General features: G+C 51.7%; 7 protein-coding genes across 7 annotated transcripts; 3 read left to right on the plus strand and 4 right to left on the minus strand.

Moving 5' to 3' along the window:
• Window positions 1–2,125: 2,125 nt before the first annotated feature.
• BD324DRAFT_630067 (mitochondrial protein Pet127-domain-containing protein) lies at window positions 2,126–5,229 on the minus strand. Its single transcript, XM_022016289.1, has 13 exons — window positions 4,493–5,229; window positions 4,319–4,438; window positions 4,204–4,270; window positions 3,932–4,164; window positions 3,832–3,881; window positions 3,661–3,786; window positions 3,489–3,614; window positions 3,250–3,431; window positions 3,152–3,190; window positions 3,019–3,105; window positions 2,860–2,977; window positions 2,602–2,818; window positions 2,126–2,534 (listed from the first exon to the last, which is right to left on the minus strand). Exons 1-13 carry the CDS (start codon window positions 5,151–5,153, stop codon window positions 2,185–2,187), a joined length of 2,376 nt encoding a protein of 791 aa, XP_021870204.1. The 5' UTR covers window positions 5,154–5,229; the 3' UTR covers window positions 2,126–2,184.
• Window positions 5,230–5,380: 151 nt separating this feature from the next.
• Window positions 5,381–6,539, plus strand: BD324DRAFT_602686 (translationally-controlled tumor protein). Its single transcript, XM_022013951.1, has 6 exons — window positions 5,381–5,517; window positions 5,613–5,686; window positions 5,741–5,850; window positions 5,969–6,157; window positions 6,208–6,267; window positions 6,322–6,539. The coding sequence occupies exons 1-6, from the start codon at window positions 5,459–5,461 to the stop codon at window positions 6,331–6,333; spliced, it is 504 nt and encodes a 167-aa protein (XP_021870205.1). The 5' UTR covers window positions 5,381–5,458; the 3' UTR covers window positions 6,334–6,539.
• A 411-nt stretch (window positions 6,540–6,950) lies between these two features.
• BD324DRAFT_630071 (hypothetical protein) lies at window positions 6,951–9,681 on the plus strand. Its single transcript, XM_022016290.1, has 8 exons — window positions 6,951–7,001; window positions 7,048–7,240; window positions 7,288–7,513; window positions 7,572–7,817; window positions 7,865–8,099; window positions 8,148–8,244; window positions 8,280–8,592; window positions 8,636–9,681. Exons 3-8 carry the CDS (start codon window positions 7,367–7,369, stop codon window positions 9,575–9,577), a joined length of 1,980 nt encoding a protein of 659 aa, XP_021870206.1. The 5' UTR covers window positions 6,951–7,001; window positions 7,048–7,240; window positions 7,288–7,366; the 3' UTR covers window positions 9,578–9,681.
• Window position 9,682: 1 nt separating this feature from the next.
• On the minus strand, window positions 9,683–11,335 carry BD324DRAFT_630074 (hypothetical protein). Its single transcript, XM_022016291.1, has 3 exons — window positions 10,661–11,335; window positions 10,387–10,616; window positions 9,683–10,352 (listed from the first exon to the last, which is right to left on the minus strand). The coding sequence occupies exons 1-3, from the start codon at window positions 11,196–11,198 to the stop codon at window positions 9,837–9,839; spliced, it is 1,284 nt and encodes a 427-aa protein (XP_021870207.1). The 5' UTR covers window positions 11,199–11,335; the 3' UTR covers window positions 9,683–9,836.
• Window positions 11,336–11,383: 48 nt separating this feature from the next.
• Window positions 11,384–13,316, plus strand: BD324DRAFT_630078 (P-loop containing nucleoside triphosphate hydrolase protein). Its single transcript, XM_022016292.1, has 15 exons — window positions 11,384–11,531; window positions 11,569–11,604; window positions 11,656–11,672; window positions 11,720–11,742; window positions 11,792–11,919; window positions 11,971–11,999; window positions 12,052–12,155; window positions 12,202–12,407; window positions 12,446–12,597; window positions 12,638–12,713; window positions 12,757–12,848; window positions 12,896–13,020; window positions 13,068–13,122; window positions 13,169–13,189; window positions 13,229–13,316. Exons 1-15 carry the CDS (start codon window positions 11,514–11,516, stop codon window positions 13,251–13,253), a joined length of 1,107 nt encoding a protein of 368 aa, XP_021870208.1. The 5' UTR covers window positions 11,384–11,513; the 3' UTR covers window positions 13,254–13,316.
• A 331-nt stretch (window positions 13,317–13,647) lies between these two features.
• Window positions 13,648–16,564, minus strand: BD324DRAFT_651985 (hypothetical protein; the record flags this gene model as incomplete). The annotated part of the gene is made up of 14 exons (XM_022018421.1): window positions 13,648–13,946; window positions 13,985–14,021; window positions 14,061–14,257; window positions 14,297–14,455; window positions 14,493–14,620; window positions 14,656–14,871; window positions 14,907–14,979; window positions 15,014–15,072; window positions 15,105–15,222; window positions 15,259–15,575; window positions 15,612–15,726; window positions 15,765–15,986; window positions 16,028–16,213; window positions 16,255–16,564. The coding sequence occupies 14 exons, from the start codon at window positions 16,562–16,564 to the stop codon at window positions 13,648–13,650; spliced, it is 2,436 nt and encodes an 811-aa protein (XP_021870209.1).
• Window positions 16,565–17,107: 543 nt separating this feature from the next.
• On the minus strand, window positions 17,108–18,431 carry BD324DRAFT_630085 (hypothetical protein). Its single transcript, XM_022016293.1, has 6 exons — window positions 17,848–18,431; window positions 17,748–17,805; window positions 17,623–17,691; window positions 17,556–17,571; window positions 17,314–17,500; window positions 17,108–17,262 (listed from the first exon to the last, which is right to left on the minus strand). Exons 1-6 carry the CDS (start codon window positions 17,942–17,944, stop codon window positions 17,228–17,230), a joined length of 462 nt encoding a protein of 153 aa, XP_021870210.1. The 5' UTR covers window positions 17,945–18,431; the 3' UTR covers window positions 17,108–17,227.
• Between the last annotated feature and the right edge of the window lie 257 nt (window positions 18,432–18,688).

An 18,688-nucleotide genomic window follows, 5' to 3' on the forward strand; every position in this document is an offset into this window, starting at 1 on the left:
GCCCTCCTGTCCCCGGAGCGCACGGCGAAGAAATCATGGAAATCATCTCGCCCTCATCGGACACCCCGCCCGGATCGAAAGAGAACGTACCTCGGGCATCCGGGAGCAGATTGACTCGTCTACGAAGTGACATTGTAGCCTGGGCAGAAAAGTGGATCTTCGCGGTCAGTCATCGTGTCGAGCCTGGATATCGTCGGCCAATCCCGTTCGAGCACGTCCTGTTCAACTGGCTCGACCGAAAACTTACCTTTCCAGATGACGATAAAGACATGACAATTGTCAGATCAGAGGTGGACCTTGAGCTTCAACATCAGCCAGACCATGCCATTCACCACAAAGTCGCTCAAACCCTTGTCAGCCCTCACCACCCGCTTCGGCCCTGGGAGGACATCCCTCCCTATCCTCGCTCGAGAGGTTACAGCGATCAGCCAGCTTACACTGATGACTATGATGATTTCCTTTGGCTTCCTCGCGATCCACTATCGACGCTGGATCTTGATGATACCGTGGAGATGCGCTTGTCTCTGACGACATCCACAGGTGGCTCTGGACGCATAGGCAACTGGCCACCTGAAGATGAGTATGAAGAAGGTGACGATGTGGAGGTAATTGAGGGCGAAGAAGTGGACCAGTCGTTTGGGACAGACTTTGGCCCGCCATCAAGCTTTGGCCGAATGAGCATTTCAGATGAAGCTGGTCTTTTGTCGTCTCGTGACAACGCCGAAGACCGATTCATTGAGCCCGTCGAGCTACCCGAAGGCATGGGCAGTGAGGCTCAAGGTGGAGCAGCCGATATTGTCCGTCGCGGTACTAAACGACTTGGTGAAGGTTGGAACTCTATTCTGCGGCGACCTCGTGCGGGAACGATGCAGACGGACAATTCCGGCTTGATCTCGATGCGTACCTTGCCCTCAGCCTCAAGACCGTCTCTCGAGGATTTGGACCAGGTCTCTCACTTGCGACCTACATCCGCTTCCGGTGGTGCTGACCTTGTGTTCCGTCGGCCATCGCTTGTTGGTCATCGACCCGATACGTCGACCAGTCTTCCTTTGGATGCTGTCCGGCCACCTCCATTACGACCCACTACTTCGGAGAGTGCGCATTCCGAAGGCGGTTTGCTGAGTCCAAGGATCGTCCACTCGCCGATTTCGGGTCACCTGGTATCCAGGACACCGTCGAGCGATGCACGCCCGATAGCTGCCGCCACTAGTTCCGATGCCGTTATCGCATTCGACCCGGCTTCACCCGGGACTGCTCCGGCACGCGTCTTACATACATCGTTCCAGACGCCTATTCCTGAGAGGACTGGCTCACCTTCAGCTCGCATCCTTGGGCGATCTGCCTCAGGTCGCCGTCCGTCTAGATTACTTTCGCCCAGTGCAACATCCGTGCGCGATCCGTCTGATGGGAGCGTTTCGGGACTGCCTTACACCGCCCCGGCAGTGGGTCGTCTGGGATCCGCTAGTGGCTCGAGAGACCTCCTTCGTGTACGATCGGCTAGACGAGAACGTTCTGAAAGTGTTTCAGCGGCTCAACAAGCGCTGATGGCAGAAGTCATCCAGGAGGAACGACTCGCTGCGCAAAGCTCGTCACACAAAGAGCTCGCGGACAGAGACAAGGAACAAGACGAAGTCTTGAAGGAGCACGCAAAGCTGAGACGGATCAGTAAAGCCATTGGAAAAGGAGCTCTCTTGGGTCGAGCAGCAAGCAAGCGTGAACCGATGTCACCATTGGGAGCTGGAGGATCCGACTTTCTAGGACCTAGTGGCAGCGTTCGCAGTCGGTTGGACAGGCCAAGGGAAGGATCTGAATCTGGATTGCCACCTGGAGACAGTCTCACGAGTCGCAGGAGCCAAATGCGCTTGAGCGGGTTGGCTACTGCAGTATCGAGAGAGAGTCTGAGACAACCGATGCCAACGCCGGCAAGCATACCTGATGAACCGATTGAAGAGCGAGATCTCACGGATCGACCCAGACAACTGGATATGGGATCCCCTGCTCCTCATGGTACCGAGACGAGAGGATCATCTGATTAGATTTGTATATTGAATGATCGTGAAACAGTATCTACTTTAAATCTTTTATCTAATGAGCCTGTGCAGAGGCGACCCATTGTAGCATACAGAATGCACCTTGTCAAGTGAGGATGCAAGTGATACAAGCTATGGTACATCAGGAATGCCATCATGGCGTGGGCGTGGGTACAGGTTGCCAACTGAGAACCTTGTCGTGTCCCTCTCTCCACTCTTTCATCCGTTTCTTGTGTTCCGAAGCGCTATCTTTTGCCTCTTTTCTGTACATTAACTGATTGAGGTTGGGCGTGATCCAGACTGCTCGGCCCTTCTTGGCAACTGTCTCGTCTGCACCGTATTTGACTCGATCCAGAGCTCGCATCTGATCCAAGGTGACTCCTTCTGGAGGTGCGAGCTTTTGCATCGCGTTGATCTCACGCAATGCCTCGTTCAGCTTTTGCGACATCTTTTGCTGAGTTGCCGCATCCGTCCCAGATACAGCAATTTGCCAATCGACCGCCCCTTTGAAGGCTCGCTGTCAGCACACCAAAAAGAGAAAAAAAAAAGACATCAACCACAGGTGACTCACACGTCTGATCCTTTCTAGAATTTTCATCAAAGTTCAACTCGAAGCCTCCTTCAACCTTTTCTCCGTCGATGAAATTGTCAACAGAGAGTAGCACGGCTCGGATAGGGACGTCTGCACCATCCTCCTCCAAGCCTCTCGGTTGTACGAAGGCGGCAAGAGTACCAGCAGACTTCTCCATTGTCCCCGGGAAATGTTTGATGGTTACGCTCAGCTTGTCCTATATGGGTCAGCATATGCGGTCTCGGCTATACTACTCACATGTCCCGGGAAACAACCGACCACTTCGTCCAACAGACTCTCAAAAAGTGCCACGCAAAGTTTGAAAGACATTTCCGCCATCTCAGTCGTCCCAAAAAGTTGTGAGTCGATCTCAGCTCTGCGACTCGTCAGACCATACGTGTGAGTCCCGGCGCTTACAAAGGCAGGTATCTGAATCCAAAGATCTTGGCCGTACTGTGATAGGCGACAAAAATGCCGTCCATGGCTCCGATACGCGCTTGCATACTGAAGATTGTTAGTGTGGCATCACATCGATTCCTGTTCCACTGACCTATACTTCAGCATGGTCGCCCGAAGCATATCATAGTCTCTGACGATGATGATGATGATTCAGCTCGATGTCCTAACTTTCCTCCCCATCACACTCACTCTCGCTCAAACGACCTGACGAAACCCTTTTCCTGACTGATCTCGTAGGCCGAGTTAGCGATCCAATTGGCTCGATCATACCGGATCGGTAAGCACGCTCTTGTCTTGATATCGAACACGCCGGTGCCTGGGAGACGAGGATCATAGCAGTCGAGTTGCGACCGCATCATCAACTTTGCACCCTGTGAACAAGTTCAGCGCGCCGAATCAAGCAAGTCGAGGCACCCGGACAGACTGACATGCTGATAGTAGAAGGCCTCTGTAGATACATCCTGCTGCTGGGCGTTCGGCTCTCCGGGATTCTTCTTGAGCAATTTGGCAAATTCTTCAGGCTCAAGAGTAAGCATCTTCTCCATAATAACGCCCTAATGAAATCAGCTTGACCTTGCAAAAGGAGTGTGGCCGGCTCACATAGTCTGCGAGAATGTTGTCGACGTCCACCGACTTGTCATTATCGACATACCAAACCCCGTTCTCCGGATTTTTGGTCACTTCTAGGCAGGCAGGAAGTTGACAACCGAATGAGAAATCGGTCCTCTGTGCGCAATTAGCTTCGCCGACATCGCACAGATCAGCCCTTACCTCGGTGGTGAAATGGCCTGAAAATTGTTTGATATTGACTCCGCGATCGCCTGGAAGAATAGGTTGGGATAAGATCTTGATGAACGAAGACATGACTTACGGCTGATGAGAAAATAAATTTGACTGAAAGCTTTGGTTAGAGTAGATGTTGATCCAGCATATGTACAGGAAGCCTTCTCGGCCAAATTCGCCAACTCCTTGTGCGTCGATGGTTTCGAATATGGAGCGACTCGATCATAAGCGAACTCTTCGGGGCTAGGCACCTGGTGAAGCTGGTTGGGGTCGAAATTATACACTCCAGTTCTGGGATCTTGCATGAAATGGATACCAGGGCTACAGCAATGAGCAACCTTCCTACTGTTTGAAATTCACCTGAAAGGAATTCCCGTAAGGTTGGACCGAAGACGATTGACCACCATATGTCGATCGGGTTTTTGAGCTGGCTCTGGCATCAGCAAGTGCGACATAGTTCAAAGATTCGACTCACATCTGAGTGAAACCTGATCCGCCGCGATTCTGCCTCTAGCCGTCATGGCTGACCTGACATTCCCGGAATCGTCGCTGACACCTCCATCGCCGGCACGCGGTGACGCCTCACTCAGAATCTCTGAAGCACTTGTGTCAGACTCAAGGACACAGGGAGTATAATCTTCAGACCTACCCTCCATCACGTTTCGCTTGATGGGGACCCGCCAGTTTTCAGCGGCGGCCAAAGCAGCCAATGCTTCTTGCTCCTCGTGATCCAGCGAATGACGTGCGCTAGGAACCCCTGCAGTCCCGCCTGTCGGCCTGTTGGCTTTTGCGCTGGTGTTGCGCGTCGAGTGATGGTCCAATGATTCGACAGCTCCGTTTTCCCCCTTTACAGATACACCTCTGCTCCTTCCGGCCTCCAATTGCTTTTTCTTCGACCAAGAACTGCTGCTTGCTGGCTTCAAGCGCTGAGTCGAGAGTGAGCTGCTGGAGGAAGCAGAAGTCTGTTGACCCCTTGTCTGAGATTTCAGATGTGCAGTATTGGCTGCTTTGGTGATCTGTCCAACTGTATGGCCTGATTTATGACCGCTGGCTGAGCCACTTTTCGAAGCAACTTTGACCTTGACCTCGAGCTTTTCAGGCTTTGAAATTTGAGGCGAGGAAGGTCGCTTATGAGCCGCCGATAAGAGATTTGAAGCTGCCCGACTGTACCCCGATCGATTTGCATCGCGTCTCGTAGAAGTCGACGAGGTGCTTGTAGCGATGGAATGCAACTGACGCTGTGCTTTGGATCTTGACAATAGTTGCAGGGCGAAGAAGATGGCCCGGCGAGTCTCATCCTGAGTCAACATAGCTGTCTAGCGGTCTTCTGGCGGTCAAACGCTCGAGATTCCAGTTGAACCTAGACAACAAGGATGTCGAGGCAATGTCGTCTACATTGAAGTCTTTTGGAAAAATATTTCGGTCGATCGGAACCGCCGTCTGGACCACGTGGTTGGCTGCGAGTAGGATCTAATAATGTTTCCATTGGGGCATCACAGGATATTTTTTTTGGGCACCCCGTCCAGTGAAAAAACTTGCAGCAACTGTCATTGTCATATACATCTCTTCTTACTTCCATTCAGCACTCGCTCTCAAAGCAGCCATCTAGCCCACCATGCTCATCTACCAGGACATCATCACCGGAGATGAGATGTGCTCCGACTCTTTCGACATGTGAGTAAGGTCCGGAGGGAACAGTGTAGATCCAGCTCGCACGTTGCTGCCGCTGCATGCACTGGTGAGAAGCATGATGCTGACACGCGCCGCAGGAAGGAGGTCGACGGTATCGCTTACGAATGCGACTGTGCCATGATCATCGTCAAGGAAGGCGATGTCGACATTGGTGAGCTCCATTGAGATACTTCTTTTTTGCAGCTAACTCCTTTTTTTTTTTTAGGTGCGAACCCCTCTGCTGAGGAGGCTGAGGAGGCCCTCGAGAACGGTGCTGAGCAGAAGAACAATGTCGTTCACTCTTTCCGTCTTCAGGCCACTTCTTTCGACAAGAAGGTGAGTAAAGTCTGCTGTCGATTGGGAGTGCGAGGGCTCTTCAGAGGTATCCCCGTCAGCTGGCGCTGGCTCGAAAGCGCCTAAACATTTTCGAATCAAACGCTGATACCTCTCCCAGTCCTACCTCACTTACCTTAAAGGCTACATGAAGAGCGTCAAGGCCAAGCTCCAGGAGACCAACCCCGAGCGTGTAGAGGCTTTCGAGAAGGGTGCCGCTGCCTTCGCAAAGAAGATTGTCGGCAACTTCAAGGACTTTGAGTTCTACACCGGAGAGAGCATGAACCCTGATGGAATGATTGCCCTTTTGGTCAGTTGCGCATCAAGTCCGTTGTTGGCATATACTGATGCACTTGTCAGAACTACCGCGAGGACGGAACCACTCCTTACTTCACTTTCTGGAAGGACGGCTTGAAGGAGGTAAGTGATGGTTCGGGAGCAATCTGGAGGCGTCTTGCTGACGACTTGCTGCAGTACAAGGTATAGATTGCTGGTCTGGGCCCTCAAGTCCCGCTTGCGTGTATCTATTCAATCCTTGGCACCTCCTCGTTACTCTTCCGAACCTTTTCTTCAAAAATCACACTCAACATTCGCAGTGACATTGTCAGTCATAATGACGTTGATCTCTTGTTTGTGACCATGCCACTAAGGTGGCACCATGTTCATATGCATGGCTGAGCAGTATTTGACCGCTAGGAGCGAGGTTCTCGGCCTCGCTATATTCTGACCGAGTATAATCACTAACCAATTGATAGCCTGTAAGATAAGAAGGAGAAGATCAGAGCGTATGGTACCAGGCCGCTCTGTGTCGAAGTAGAGAGCAACATGGGGTTCCAACGGCAAACAAGGCATCAAGAGAAGCTGCCAAAGGACTCTAGGGGCCCCACGTGTTTCAACTCCATTCGCCACTCTCCTGGTTCCGGGACTGAACATTTCCAGTCGCCGTGCGACTAGAGCTCAAGAACTGCAGCTGTGACAGCCGGTAGTTTACTAATGTACTACGTGCTGTCACGATCGCTGCGTCATGCTCGGAATAGACGCCGGCAAGGTCGAGAATGTCCCAGCCTCCCCAGATGCCGTCGCCATCGCGAGCGGTCACGGCGCAGGAAATGATGCTCCAGTGTCGTCAGCAGACCGCTCAGCCCTTTTCGATGGTGAGCATGGCAATTCGGTCACCTTGTCATCAGCTCATGATAAAAGTCATAACAAGGCCAATACTCAAGTACGATGTTTCCCTCCTGCCATCGCTTCTCTTCGCCGGCTCTCGACACCTTCGCGACGCGGTCCTGGAGTTTGCTTATGACAATGTGGAAGTCCAAATAGCTATTCCTGGGGTGTGCGGTTCCGTGAGAAGCGCGTATCTACATCCCTCAAGATTTCGCAGCATCATCTCGTGAGCTATACAAAGAGTGCTTAACGAATGAGCTCATCGTATGGTAGCTATCCTCACCTCGCTTCGCTGGTCAAAAGACTTGAGTTCACCCACCCTTCCGTCCAAGACCTGCCTTTGGCTAAGTGGATGCATTCCGCTCAGATCTCTCAGGATGACCTTGAATCTGAGCGCCAACTTGCCTGGAATAGCATTGCGGTCATGGTTAGACTATGCAAGAATGTGGAGAGCATCGAGTTCAGTCTTGGTATAGGTTTGGGTGAGGAGATATGGCGAGTGAGTGCATCTCATTTACGCTCGTTATCCGTTTCAGTCGCTCATAATGTCATGAAAGGCAATTGCGAAGCTTGACCGTCTCACTGCACTTTCGATACTTACGCCACCAATTCATCCTGCTGACAATTCTGGCCGCAAAAGTCAAGGTCCTCGCCTCTCACCTTCCCTTCAATTAAACCCTCAGACACACCGGTCGGAAAGCACTGCTGAGGCTCCCAAGGTTGTCGGAGAGGGGGGCTGGACGTTGGGCAGCGGCTGGGACGATCTTGAAATATTGCAGTTGGCCAATCTATCACAAAATGCCGTGAGCGTTTTTGCACAAAGCTGGCACGGTGGGCTCACGCCCACCAGACCAAAACTCTAGCCACTCATTTTCACCTTCTCAGCCATCAGTGTGTCATTCAGCGCCTGTATGTTTCCACTCATTTTTTGGACTGGCCACTTTGCGACGCCATCACTCACATCTCGGCAAAACTTCATTCTCTCGAGCTCAGTACAACGGGAACGAAATTCACTGGCCAGTGTTTGCGGACGATCATCGAGGGCTGTCAGAATCTGAGATCGCTGTATTTGGACGATATTGAAGGTGATTGGCCCCAACTTAGAGTTTAAAGCAGTATGCTGAAACATGCAGGTCGACTCGAAAAAGACACTTGGAGTACGATTTCAACGTGGCCGCCGTATTTGAGGTGGATCGAGATCCTCATCTCTGACAGCAGCATGCATCATTCGTGAGTGTGAAGGCAAACTCACTTCTGACTGTAAGATGGGTGGTCAATCACCTGCAGTCGATCCACTGCATTCCCTTCAATCAACTGGAAGGGTTTCTCATCACTCGGATGCCACATCCGATTGCTCGCCTCCCATTTTTGCCTCAGGGCGTCGCAATCCATTCTCCTGCCATCTGTCCAGAAATCTTACCGAATGCTTTGTTGAATGCCATCATGGAGCATGGCCAGTGTCTACAAGAGCTTTGCCTCGATTGGTGGGTGATGAATCGAGAACAACTCGATGCGTTGGTTCGGTCGACGAGTTTGAAGGTTCTGAGGGTATCAGTGCAGATGTCAATGCACGACGTGGTGAGCACACCTCGGGAAGGAGGCCCAGCTGAAGAAGCTTTAGATCGCCATGTCAGCTGGCTTTGCCTGCTCTCCGACTCTGGAAGAGCTGTACGTCGAGAGTGCGCCCGAGTTCAACATTGTCGGCGCGCCGACCAAGTCACTCGCTTATGATTACTCGAGTTACGCACTCCCCTCGGAGCTAGTGGCGAAGCTTAAGGAGCCCGATTCGGCTCTGCCAGATTCGCGCGAGCTGCGCAAGTTCGTGCGCAAACTTCCAAAACTTGGATTGCTGTCTTGGACGGGAAGGCAGGGAAAAGGTGACTGGACATTCGCAAAGAAGGGGTCCCTCGTGAACGTCTCGTTCCTCCATGCGGCCATCAAGACTTTGCCGACCTGGAAAGCGTGTCAATCGACCTCTCCAATCTATCCTTTCGACGAAGTCCCTGTGAATCCTGCCGCTCCTGCATTCTTGATGCAGCCTGTCAAAGCAATATCGCCCATTGACTTCCCTCCCTTGACGCGATCCTCAACTGTCGATTCAGCGCTGAACATTCCGCAGACTCCCACTTCGAAACCGGGTTCTGTGATACCCATTGTCCCAGACCCAACACCTGAGCATTTCGGACGACTGGTAATCTCAGACTCGAAGTCATCACCGAATGTGCGGAGGTTGGACTTGTCCAAAGACTCGAAGACTCCTTCCGGTCAAAGTAGGAGAGCCGTGAGTGAGGGTCCGATAGTACATGGAGCACCTCCTCGCCTACCATCGACTTTCAAGGCACCTGTCAAGTCTGCCGTGACGCCGCCAATAAGAGCTAGACACCGGCATACCTCTGGCAAAGCAGCAGTCTCTCGAGTCAGAACAGGGTCAGACGCAGTCAATGACGTCTCGCCAAAGGCCGCTCTTGTGGAGGAGTCGGTGAAGTATGCCCCAGCTCGGAGGGCCTCTCAGGTCGTGAAGGACGGGTGGACGTTGGTTGGCAGCGCGAGAAAGAGCTCTTGAGCGCGGAGGACCAGCTAGAAGTGCACAATAGTGCGAAGAGGGACTTGAGAGAAAACACTTACATGCCGGTCTGTAGCATAGTCAACATCATTGCTCTCATGTATTGTAGTATAATCATGCATGACGCGTCATCAAATCCGAGAGCTTTGCAAGTCGTTTGCGCATACATACAGAATGCAGGTGTTGTTTCTTACAGGTAGGGGTGGAATGATACAGATTAAGACTGCTGAAGTGGTGGTCAATGTGAGTTTGAAAGCATCTATCCAGCGACAGGCCGAATAAAAGGCTGACTCCAAACCGGCACTTGGGGCATATGATGTAACGATGGACCAGCTGAGAATTGAGACCGTCGATCGATCAACCATCCGACTTCATTGATAAAAGTCTCCAGGGTGGTTTGGAGGGCCGACTTGAATGATTCGACCAATGGATGAGTCCCAAGGACTGGGTGACCGAAGGAAGAAAGCGATCTTGTACTCTGCCAATTGGCCAAAGATTCAATATTCGCTACCCAGCCTTCGACCAATGATCGAGGATACATTCCACCACGTTGATTGACTTCTGTGGCGATTCCATTGACCCAATTAGTCCATGTCGATACGAGAACCTTGCCTAATTCTAACAGGGTAGCGACTGAATTGGAGGCGGCGACATCTGACGGGACGAGTTGAAGCAATGTGTAAACCTCCGAGGTGATGGTGAAGAGCAAGGCTTGCATGGTTCCAGGATCCGGGGACGGCGAAGAGGATGAGAAGAATGAGACGTAGGTCGATGCCTGCGCTTAGCTCCGTACAATGTCGTCAACTCACTGTTCGGCAGTACGCCGATACATCATCTTGTATTCTTGGCCACACTCGCGCCGGATCAGCGACTCCAGCACTAGTTTTCCGCCTGATTCGACTGAGGATTTTGTCGAGCTGATTCACACATTCATCTAAGTCAGGTTGGGGGAGCTCTGCCAAGATCTCAGACGCGAGTGCAGGATGTCTGCGCACTATGCCCATGAGGATGTCTAGGTGCGATGATGGAGGCAAGGTAGCTGTTAAGGGTTTATGTCAGCAAGTGAAGCATTCAAAGACTCACCTAACAACACTCCGACGTCTTGAGTCTGACTCGCGTCTGTACCAGTCGACGGTCCAGCCTCGCTTCTGAACCGCTTCATGACTTTTCGACCTGGTGTGCCCCGCATACCCTCACTCAGATCCAATCTCGACAAGTCATCCTTCGTCCTTGGCAATTCTAGGCCAGCATGAGATGGTGATGATGACAACGTACGGGGGGAAGGAGGTGTCGACTCGGATGAAGAAGAACTCTTTCTTGTCCTTTTCAACGTAGGCTGCGATTTGAATCCAATGGGACTAGGTCGTGTGAATCGCTTAGAAGGCGAAGACGATATGGGTCCAACGAAAGATGAACCTGAGCCCGATCCTGAAGGAGGAGGGTTGAGAGCGGGGAAAGCATTAGGATTTGCATTCAGAGGTCGACCAAAGGTACTGAATTGACCATTACTGAAGGCTGAAAACGAGGAAGGTTGTCCGAACCCAAATGCGACGGGTGAAGGTCGAGCTGCCGTAGCAAAGGGAAGTGAGGAAGGAGGATGTTGAGTGAGAGGATGCGCCATGGTGGCGAGTTAGAGGATTGTTTTACGGCTTCATAGGAAATCGCAGGGGTACGAAGAGGCTGTACCTCCGGCCCTGTCCGAAGATCAAGCCGTCGAGGAGGAATGAGAGTGTAAGTGTGAGATGTTGAATGGGAATAGCATAAGCGTTGAAAGATTGGATCCGGTGGCGCCGAATTCAGTTCAAAGGTCCTTACTGGAATGATAAGGTGTACTGCAAGATTATTACCACGTCATGTCGATGTTCAAAAGTTACGTCCGAGTGACTCTTTCGGATCCCATCACTCCTATACGGTCTAGCATACACATTTAGGCAAGATGACGACCGCTCAGAAGGTGTGTTTCAGGCAAGGGCAGGAGCTGATCCTCATAGATCAAAGACATCGAAGATGAGATGGCGAAGACGCAGGTGAGTTCCCTTTGAGAAAGGTTAGACGTAGCAGCTGACGGCCCCTTGCAGAAAAATAAGGCGACAGAGTATGTCTTTGGAGAATGATGGGGTAGCTCAAGCTGACACACTTCAGGTACCATTTGGGACAGCTCAAAGGTAAGTTGAACCATGGTGAGGCTTCGTCACACGCTGATGACGACTCCAGCCAAGCTCGCCAAACTGCGACGAGAGCTCATTACACCTTCCGGTGGAGGCGGCGGAGGTCCAGGGATAGGGTTTGATGTCGCTCGTACGGGTGTGGCTAGTGTAGGGTTCGTCGGTTTCCCTAGTGTGGTAAGTAGCGAGACCTTATATTGGAATGAGGCTGATCGATCGCGATCGCAGGGCAAATCAACATTAATGTCAAAATTGACGTGAGGATTGCTCCGATGGTCCGAGTATTATGGTCTGACCTAGGTGACGCAGTGGAACACACTCCGAAGCTGCCTCGTATGAATTCACAACTTTGACGACCGTACCTGGTACTTTGACGCATAACGGGGCTAGGATACAAGTCCTGGATCTGCCTGGTGGGTCATTCACGGCGTCGTGCGGCAGACTGACCAAGTCCTTCAGGTATCATTGAAGGTGCCAAAGATGGCAAGGGTCGAGGTCGTCAAGTCATCGCCGTTGCAAGGACCTGTAATCTCATTTTTATCATTCTGGACGTTTTGAAACCACTGGTCGACCTGGCTATCTTGACAAACGAATTGGAGGGCTTTGGGATCAGATTAAATAAGCGACCACCAGCAATCACCGTGAAGAAGAAGGAAAGCGGAGGAGTGAGCGATCTTCAAACTGGCGTCCACTGACTAGCTAGGTGCATATCACCAACACCGTCCCGTTGACCAAGGTTGACCCGCAAGAGATCAAAGCTGTCTGCTCAGAGTACCGATTGAACAGTTGTGCCATCTCGGTGCATCAGCCAGATGCTACCATCGAGGACTTCATCGACGTCATTGAAGGCAATAGGTGGGTCGTCATGCATGCGCAGGATTGACTCGGTTTACAGAGTATATGTTCCGGCCATTTTCGTATTGAATAAGATCGACGCGATCAGTATTGAGGAATTGGATCTGCTGTACAAGGTGAGCTTTCGCTTCAGCCCCCGCCTCAAGCTCATGCCGCTAGATTCCCAACTCTGTGCCGATATCGAGCAAAATGTGGCTCAATATTGACGAGCTCATGGAGGTCATGTGGGACAAACTCAACCTCGTCCGAGTGTCAGTTTTCTCTTCACGTACATGGAGTCCGACCTGACGTTTCTCAGATACACCAAGCCTCGAGGCCAGGCTCCTGACTACTCGTCGCCTGTTGTGCTGCGACGTGGTCGATGTACAGTCGAAGACTTCTGCAACGCAATCCATAAGGAGATCGTGAAGCAATTCAGAAATGGTGCGGTAGTGCTTCATTTCAGTACCGGGCCCTGACGCTTTTCATAGCCATGGTTTGGGGTACATCAGCGAAACACTCTCGAGGTCAAAAAGTCGGGTTGGAGTGAGTGCGATCGGTCGCCTTAACTATATATGCTGACGAATGCTAGTCACATCCTTGAGGATGAAGAGTGGGTCTGCCGAAGACTGTAATGCTGATGACCTCTTAGCATCATCTGCATTTTCAAAAAATGATACGGCTCTTCCGATTCGGCACTCAATCATCAACTGTATCTCGGCAGCACGACGACACACCATGTATGCATTTATGTATTATTTCTGGTCCCGGTTCTGGTTTGCCCGCGTGAACGACTTGCCTTCGACGAGGATCACACCGGCGGAGGTTTTGCATCTTTCGCAGAAACCCCTGGAAGAGTTTCAAACACTCTCCGATCACTCTCCTATTCATCTCGCAACAACGCTGTGGTATCGGTCGGACTTTCATTTGCAACGTTTCGATTGTCTGTCGCCATCAAGATCTTGATCCCATTCCTCTACAAGTCTGTCTACGCTGTCTTCAGAACTGAACAGCGCTCTTGTCAGCCTGTCCGATGAGCGTAACAAAAGTCCGTTTGAGTAGTCTGCTCGGCTATCGTTTCTGAAAGCCACTGAGCTCTCCTAGAAGCAACGGTCTATACGATCTGTCACTTTGAGCTTTTCTGCGTGACCTTGTACCGCTTCGCAGCGTGTCGTAGGCAGACACGATATCGACAAGCTCCTGGTCGGTGAGATCACTCAATTCCCTCTTTCCTTGATCCAATCTCGGATTTATCAACACATCATCGATCGCGGAACTCCCTGCACTGCGGATCTGGCGTGCGAGACCGACTGCAGGCAGTGTGAAGAGTCCCAGTGCTCCTGCTGCTGGTCGACTTATCAAATTCAACCCTTAACCAGTTAGTCTTTTGCCGTGGAATAGGCCTCACAAGACCTGCCGACACCTTTCGCCACTCCAACGACTCCCTGACAGTCAGCAATGATTCTATGTAGTCATCTACTCACCTCTCGCTTGAACCCGACGATAGGTTCCGTGACTATCCCCGTGACTGCGTCGAGAACACCATATCCGAGTCCAATTCCAGCTTCCCTGAATCCAGACTTGACATCTGTGATTGATCCGCTTTCGCGCCAGTCTGATCCAAGGAGACGAGGGGTATTGGCGAATCCTGTTTGCAGGTCTCCGATGATCTGCACCGAGGCTACGCACGATCAGCAGGCAAGCATGATAGACTCCGCACATTTTGGGAGCTCCCAGAATATGGTCCGCAAGCCCTCTTGCGGACGAATGAAGAGCTTTGCCGACCCTTCGGCGGCCATTGTCGCTAGACGAGTAGATGAGGCGAGAGACTGAGACATGGCATCACGTTGGTGTTTGTCAGTGGATATCTCGACCGGTCCTGGAGAACGTCAGCTCTTATTGAAAGTCTGACTCACTGTAAGGCCGCAGCTGTTTGCGATCAATCTTCTGCTCAGCCAGCAAAACGGCCACCACAACGGCAGAGAGCTTGAGATGAGTCTCAGTGTCGAACCACACCGCTGCACGATCTGGCTTGATGTCGCATCTGGCTGTGAGCGATGTTTATCAGTCTTTACTCACCTCATCTTCTCGATCGGTAAATTCCTGTGAAATGCGTCCACGCCCCTGTCGGTCCCATTCTCGTTTCTGATCTTATCCCGTACAGCTCCCGCAGCCTGGCGAGTTTCATGAAGTAGAGCTATCTCGATAGCACTTGACAAGGCTTCTGCGGTGATTTGTGCGGCGGGGATGGGAGCTGGCCCCGCTCCAATACGATGTACCGCTTGTCCCCAGAACCTAATTATCAGGCGAGGCCCTCGGGTGCATCTCACTGTTGATCGCCAAAGAAGGGGACAACGATCGTCGGTAGACCATGCCGCAAACCGGCGGCGCTGGTGCCAGCACCTGGAATTTAGCGTCGATGAGCCTCTTTGCGTACCTCCGTGATGACACACCGCCGCGATCTTGCCGTTGGCAAAGAGCCAGTCGTGAGGTATGCTACCTGAATTCAGCACGGTCGGCCTTCTCACCCACCTTGAAAGAAGAGAATGTTCTTTGGAACGGAAGCCAGATCTTTTCCCAACCCTGCCCAACCAGAAGAAATGAGGGCGCGTCGCCCTGTCGCGGAGACAGCTTTGACGATCAGGTCTTCGGGGTAAGCCATATTTCAACGCACGAGCCTACCAGTCAAAGCCTCCGCATCTTTGACTACAATGCTCCCGAAACCAATGTATATGGGAGGCTCTCCGCTCTCGAGAAACTTGGCCACCTCTTCTGGAGGACTGTAGTGGATTTCCTCCTCCTCATCGAAATAAAACCCAGTAACCTCAATATTCGCTCTCCAGCCGCTAGGCTTTGGACATAGACCCTGACTCCAGCAATATGTCCATGGCACGCGAAGATTTTCAATGAGCTCCATGGCGTTTCGACGGTACAGGGGTGAGAGCAGGAGTCGCTTCCTCCGAAAGTCATTGACGACATCTGACAGTCCCTGCCACATCCTACGCCGTCAGCTCTGACAAGGATGCCCCACCCACAGCATGTCTGCAAGCTCATAAGATAAGTAGTTGGAGAGGGCCTGATTCCCCGCTTCGTCACCCCCGGTATTGACGAGAGGGTGAGAGAATGCAGTTGTGGCTGTCCATGGCATAGCTGGCAAGGATAAGTGAATGTTGAGCAATGTCACCCACTAAATGACATATGTAACGGTATTCCCAAGGCCTGAGCAACGTGAATGTGGGCGAATGCAGGTGGATTCGATATGATTGCATCTGCTGCAAAAGCTTCACCTGTCAAGGGGTCGGGGAAGAATGTGGAATGCAAAAATCCTTTCAACATGGTCGCTACCATCTTCCGCTTTCGCGAAATGTCTCCGTTGGTGAGCGACTTGAAGCCAGGCATCAGCTTCGGGTCTGACACTAGTCAGTTTATCCTCATCGAGTGATCGGCTCACTCTTCACCATGAATGCCATCAACTCCTTGGGGTCTCCTCCCACATCAAAGAATTGCAACTTGCCATCAACTTTCTGGCCCGCGGTTACGATCAGGTCTCGAAATTCCCCATGGGTCGCGATCCGCACACAGTGACCGTGGCCTTTGATTAGGCTCAACGCTAGAGCTACGTATGGCTGAACATCGCCTGAAGGCCGTAGTGAGCGAACAAAACGTCCTAGCACATACCTCTCGATCCTACGATGAAAATTACGAGGTTCATGCGTGGCACTTGGAGGCCGCGGTTCAAAGGTCTTTGGGGACTAGAAGACGATTCGTTGGGTATCTCGAGCTGGCGCAGGTATGCTGGAGGCGGATCGCAGCTTGTGCCAATCTTGACATTGATTAGACCTGTATCATCATCGACACTGATATCTGCGGAAACTTGCGGTCCAGAGAGATGTGACGGAAACAGGGGATCTGACAAATTGACAAATGCTCCTGGGCTCTGTCCCTTCTCGTCCTTCCAATGCGATGTGCTTGAAAGATTCTCCGGCATGGTGAGGGATGAGGCTGTCTAGAAAAGCTGATGAGTTCTAATGTACTGCGAAACAGTTCCTCCTCTTAAATGATATCTGAAGACGTCAGACTTCACCACTGGCCGTCGGATAACGGGTAAGTCGGTGCATAGCGGGTAGCTGCCCGTTCAGGACTCGCTTGGCGTCAAAATTAGTCATCATTGCTGTGCGATTGGTGGAAGTTTTGCCTTCGGCAAGCCAGAATGTACTGCGGGGCGAGGAGAGGCTTTACAGCACTTGGCGAAGGGCGGACAAGATACCAGATTGAATACAAGCAGAAGCACAAAAGTCCGGTGCCCCCACAATCCCGGAAAAGCAACGATTGGTCTCCGATATTCGTCTTGACACACTCCGACAACTAGTGCTATGATGAGCATCATGAGCCCGTCTGGAATGCTGGAATACGGATTGGGGTCTCCTGTACAGGCACAACATGCCATAGCAACTTGTTGCGCCGTACCTTCGAAGATATTACCGTAGCCTTTCGAATGCAACTGCCACACGTATCAGGGAATCTGGCCATATTTTCGCAAGGGGAGGCAACGATTGCATTTTCAGTTTCGGACAGAAAACAGCAAGCTTAGAGGTTTAGAGCTACAAAAGAAGACAGGGTGGTTGTTCATGCTCGGGAACGTGATCGTTCCTTAGGCAAAAGCCCAATCGGCGTCGTCGAAGCAGTCTATTCTGGGATGAGCTGCAGACCTGGGACCACTTCCCGGATCAGACTCACCGCCACACCCATTACCGTCCGAGATGCAGATCGCATACCCGTCGAGGTTGTCCAAGCCGTTGATCTTGTTTGCTGAGGTATCTCCACAGCCCAGAAGGCCAGCTGCAGCTTGTCGTAGAGTCTCTGAACTCTGATAAAGACTCGAGCCCGGGTTGGCCTGATTGTTGGTGTAATACACACAGCAGTTCTGAAAGAATCTGTTAGGTACGGGAAGGGACAGTTCTACGGATGTGAACACTGACCTCGTGGCATGCGAGGCTTTGTGGCGTGGTTAGCGTGTCGTCATCCAAACGGCGTGGATGTACTCACTTGAGGGCAGTACCGTCGTAGATATTCGCCAAAGGGTTGGTGAAATGGCAGACGTTGCCGGTGTTGAATCTGAAACAAACGATGTCAATTGGAGATGGTAGGTCGGCGCATGTGGTTTCACTTACACTTGGTTCCAGATCTCAGGAGTAACCAAGGCTTGACAGTCACTCAAAGTAGCATCACCTGGGATATATTAGCGATTTCAAGGGTCCAAGCTGCACTTACTTGTCGTGCCACAATGGACATCATCTCGCTTGCCTATGGAGATGGGTCCCGCGAGGGCGCTTCCGAGAAGGGAAAGAAGACCAATAGCGGCGAACATGGTATTTAGTGTATATTGACTGGGAATAAGTTGTCGGAGTAGTTATGCAGCGATGGATGTTTGAGCTGATTGAGCTGATGATCCTCTGGAGGAAGGGGGGGGGAGTCCTGAAGCCTTTATATACATATTTGGAAACCTGTATTCTCCGCTGAATCCTACGATCTTCGCAATCCAGTCATGAGTTGCTCCACATCCGCTAGCTTCGTCCCGGGGATTGATCTCGCTACACGGCTCCATGGCACTACACGGCTTCATGGGAGGAGGTCTGTCGCTGAGTCGTCGACTATCAACTGCCGGTGCTGACCGCTGCGGTCTGCCATAGGTGACCCTGCGCTTCGCACTTCGGTCATACATATACGTGCCAAGACATTCGGCCGAGATCCCAAAATGAGCGTCATGGCGCCTATCAGACCTCGAGGCGACTATTTCAGCTTGAGGTATGCCTGAAGTGCTGTGCGGATGCAGCCGAAAGTGGAGCCCGTCAAATCAGCCAGGGTTTGGAATTTTCTTTTTATAGACCCGAAATGTGATCCTGGCAGACTGACAGGAGATAGCACGTTGGTGGCTTTACCCTGCGGATCTGCCATTTGATATGTTGTACTTGGCATTGTGGAGGATCGTCCAGGGCGAGGAGTGGTATGAGCCTATCGCTCATTAGCGTTCCCGCAAGATGCAGCCGAATAGATCTTTTTGATCCGCCGCCCGGACGGGTGTCATTTTTAGCGCTATTCTTATCGCCGTGAT

This window comes from Kockovaella imperatae (assembly GCF_002102565.1).
Source record: "Kockovaella imperatae strain NRRL Y-17943 chromosome Unknown BD324scaffold_9, whole genome shotgun sequence".
In the NCBI taxonomy this organism is placed as follows: Eukaryota; Fungi; Basidiomycota; class Tremellomycetes; order Tremellales; family Cuniculitremaceae; genus Kockovaella; species Kockovaella imperatae.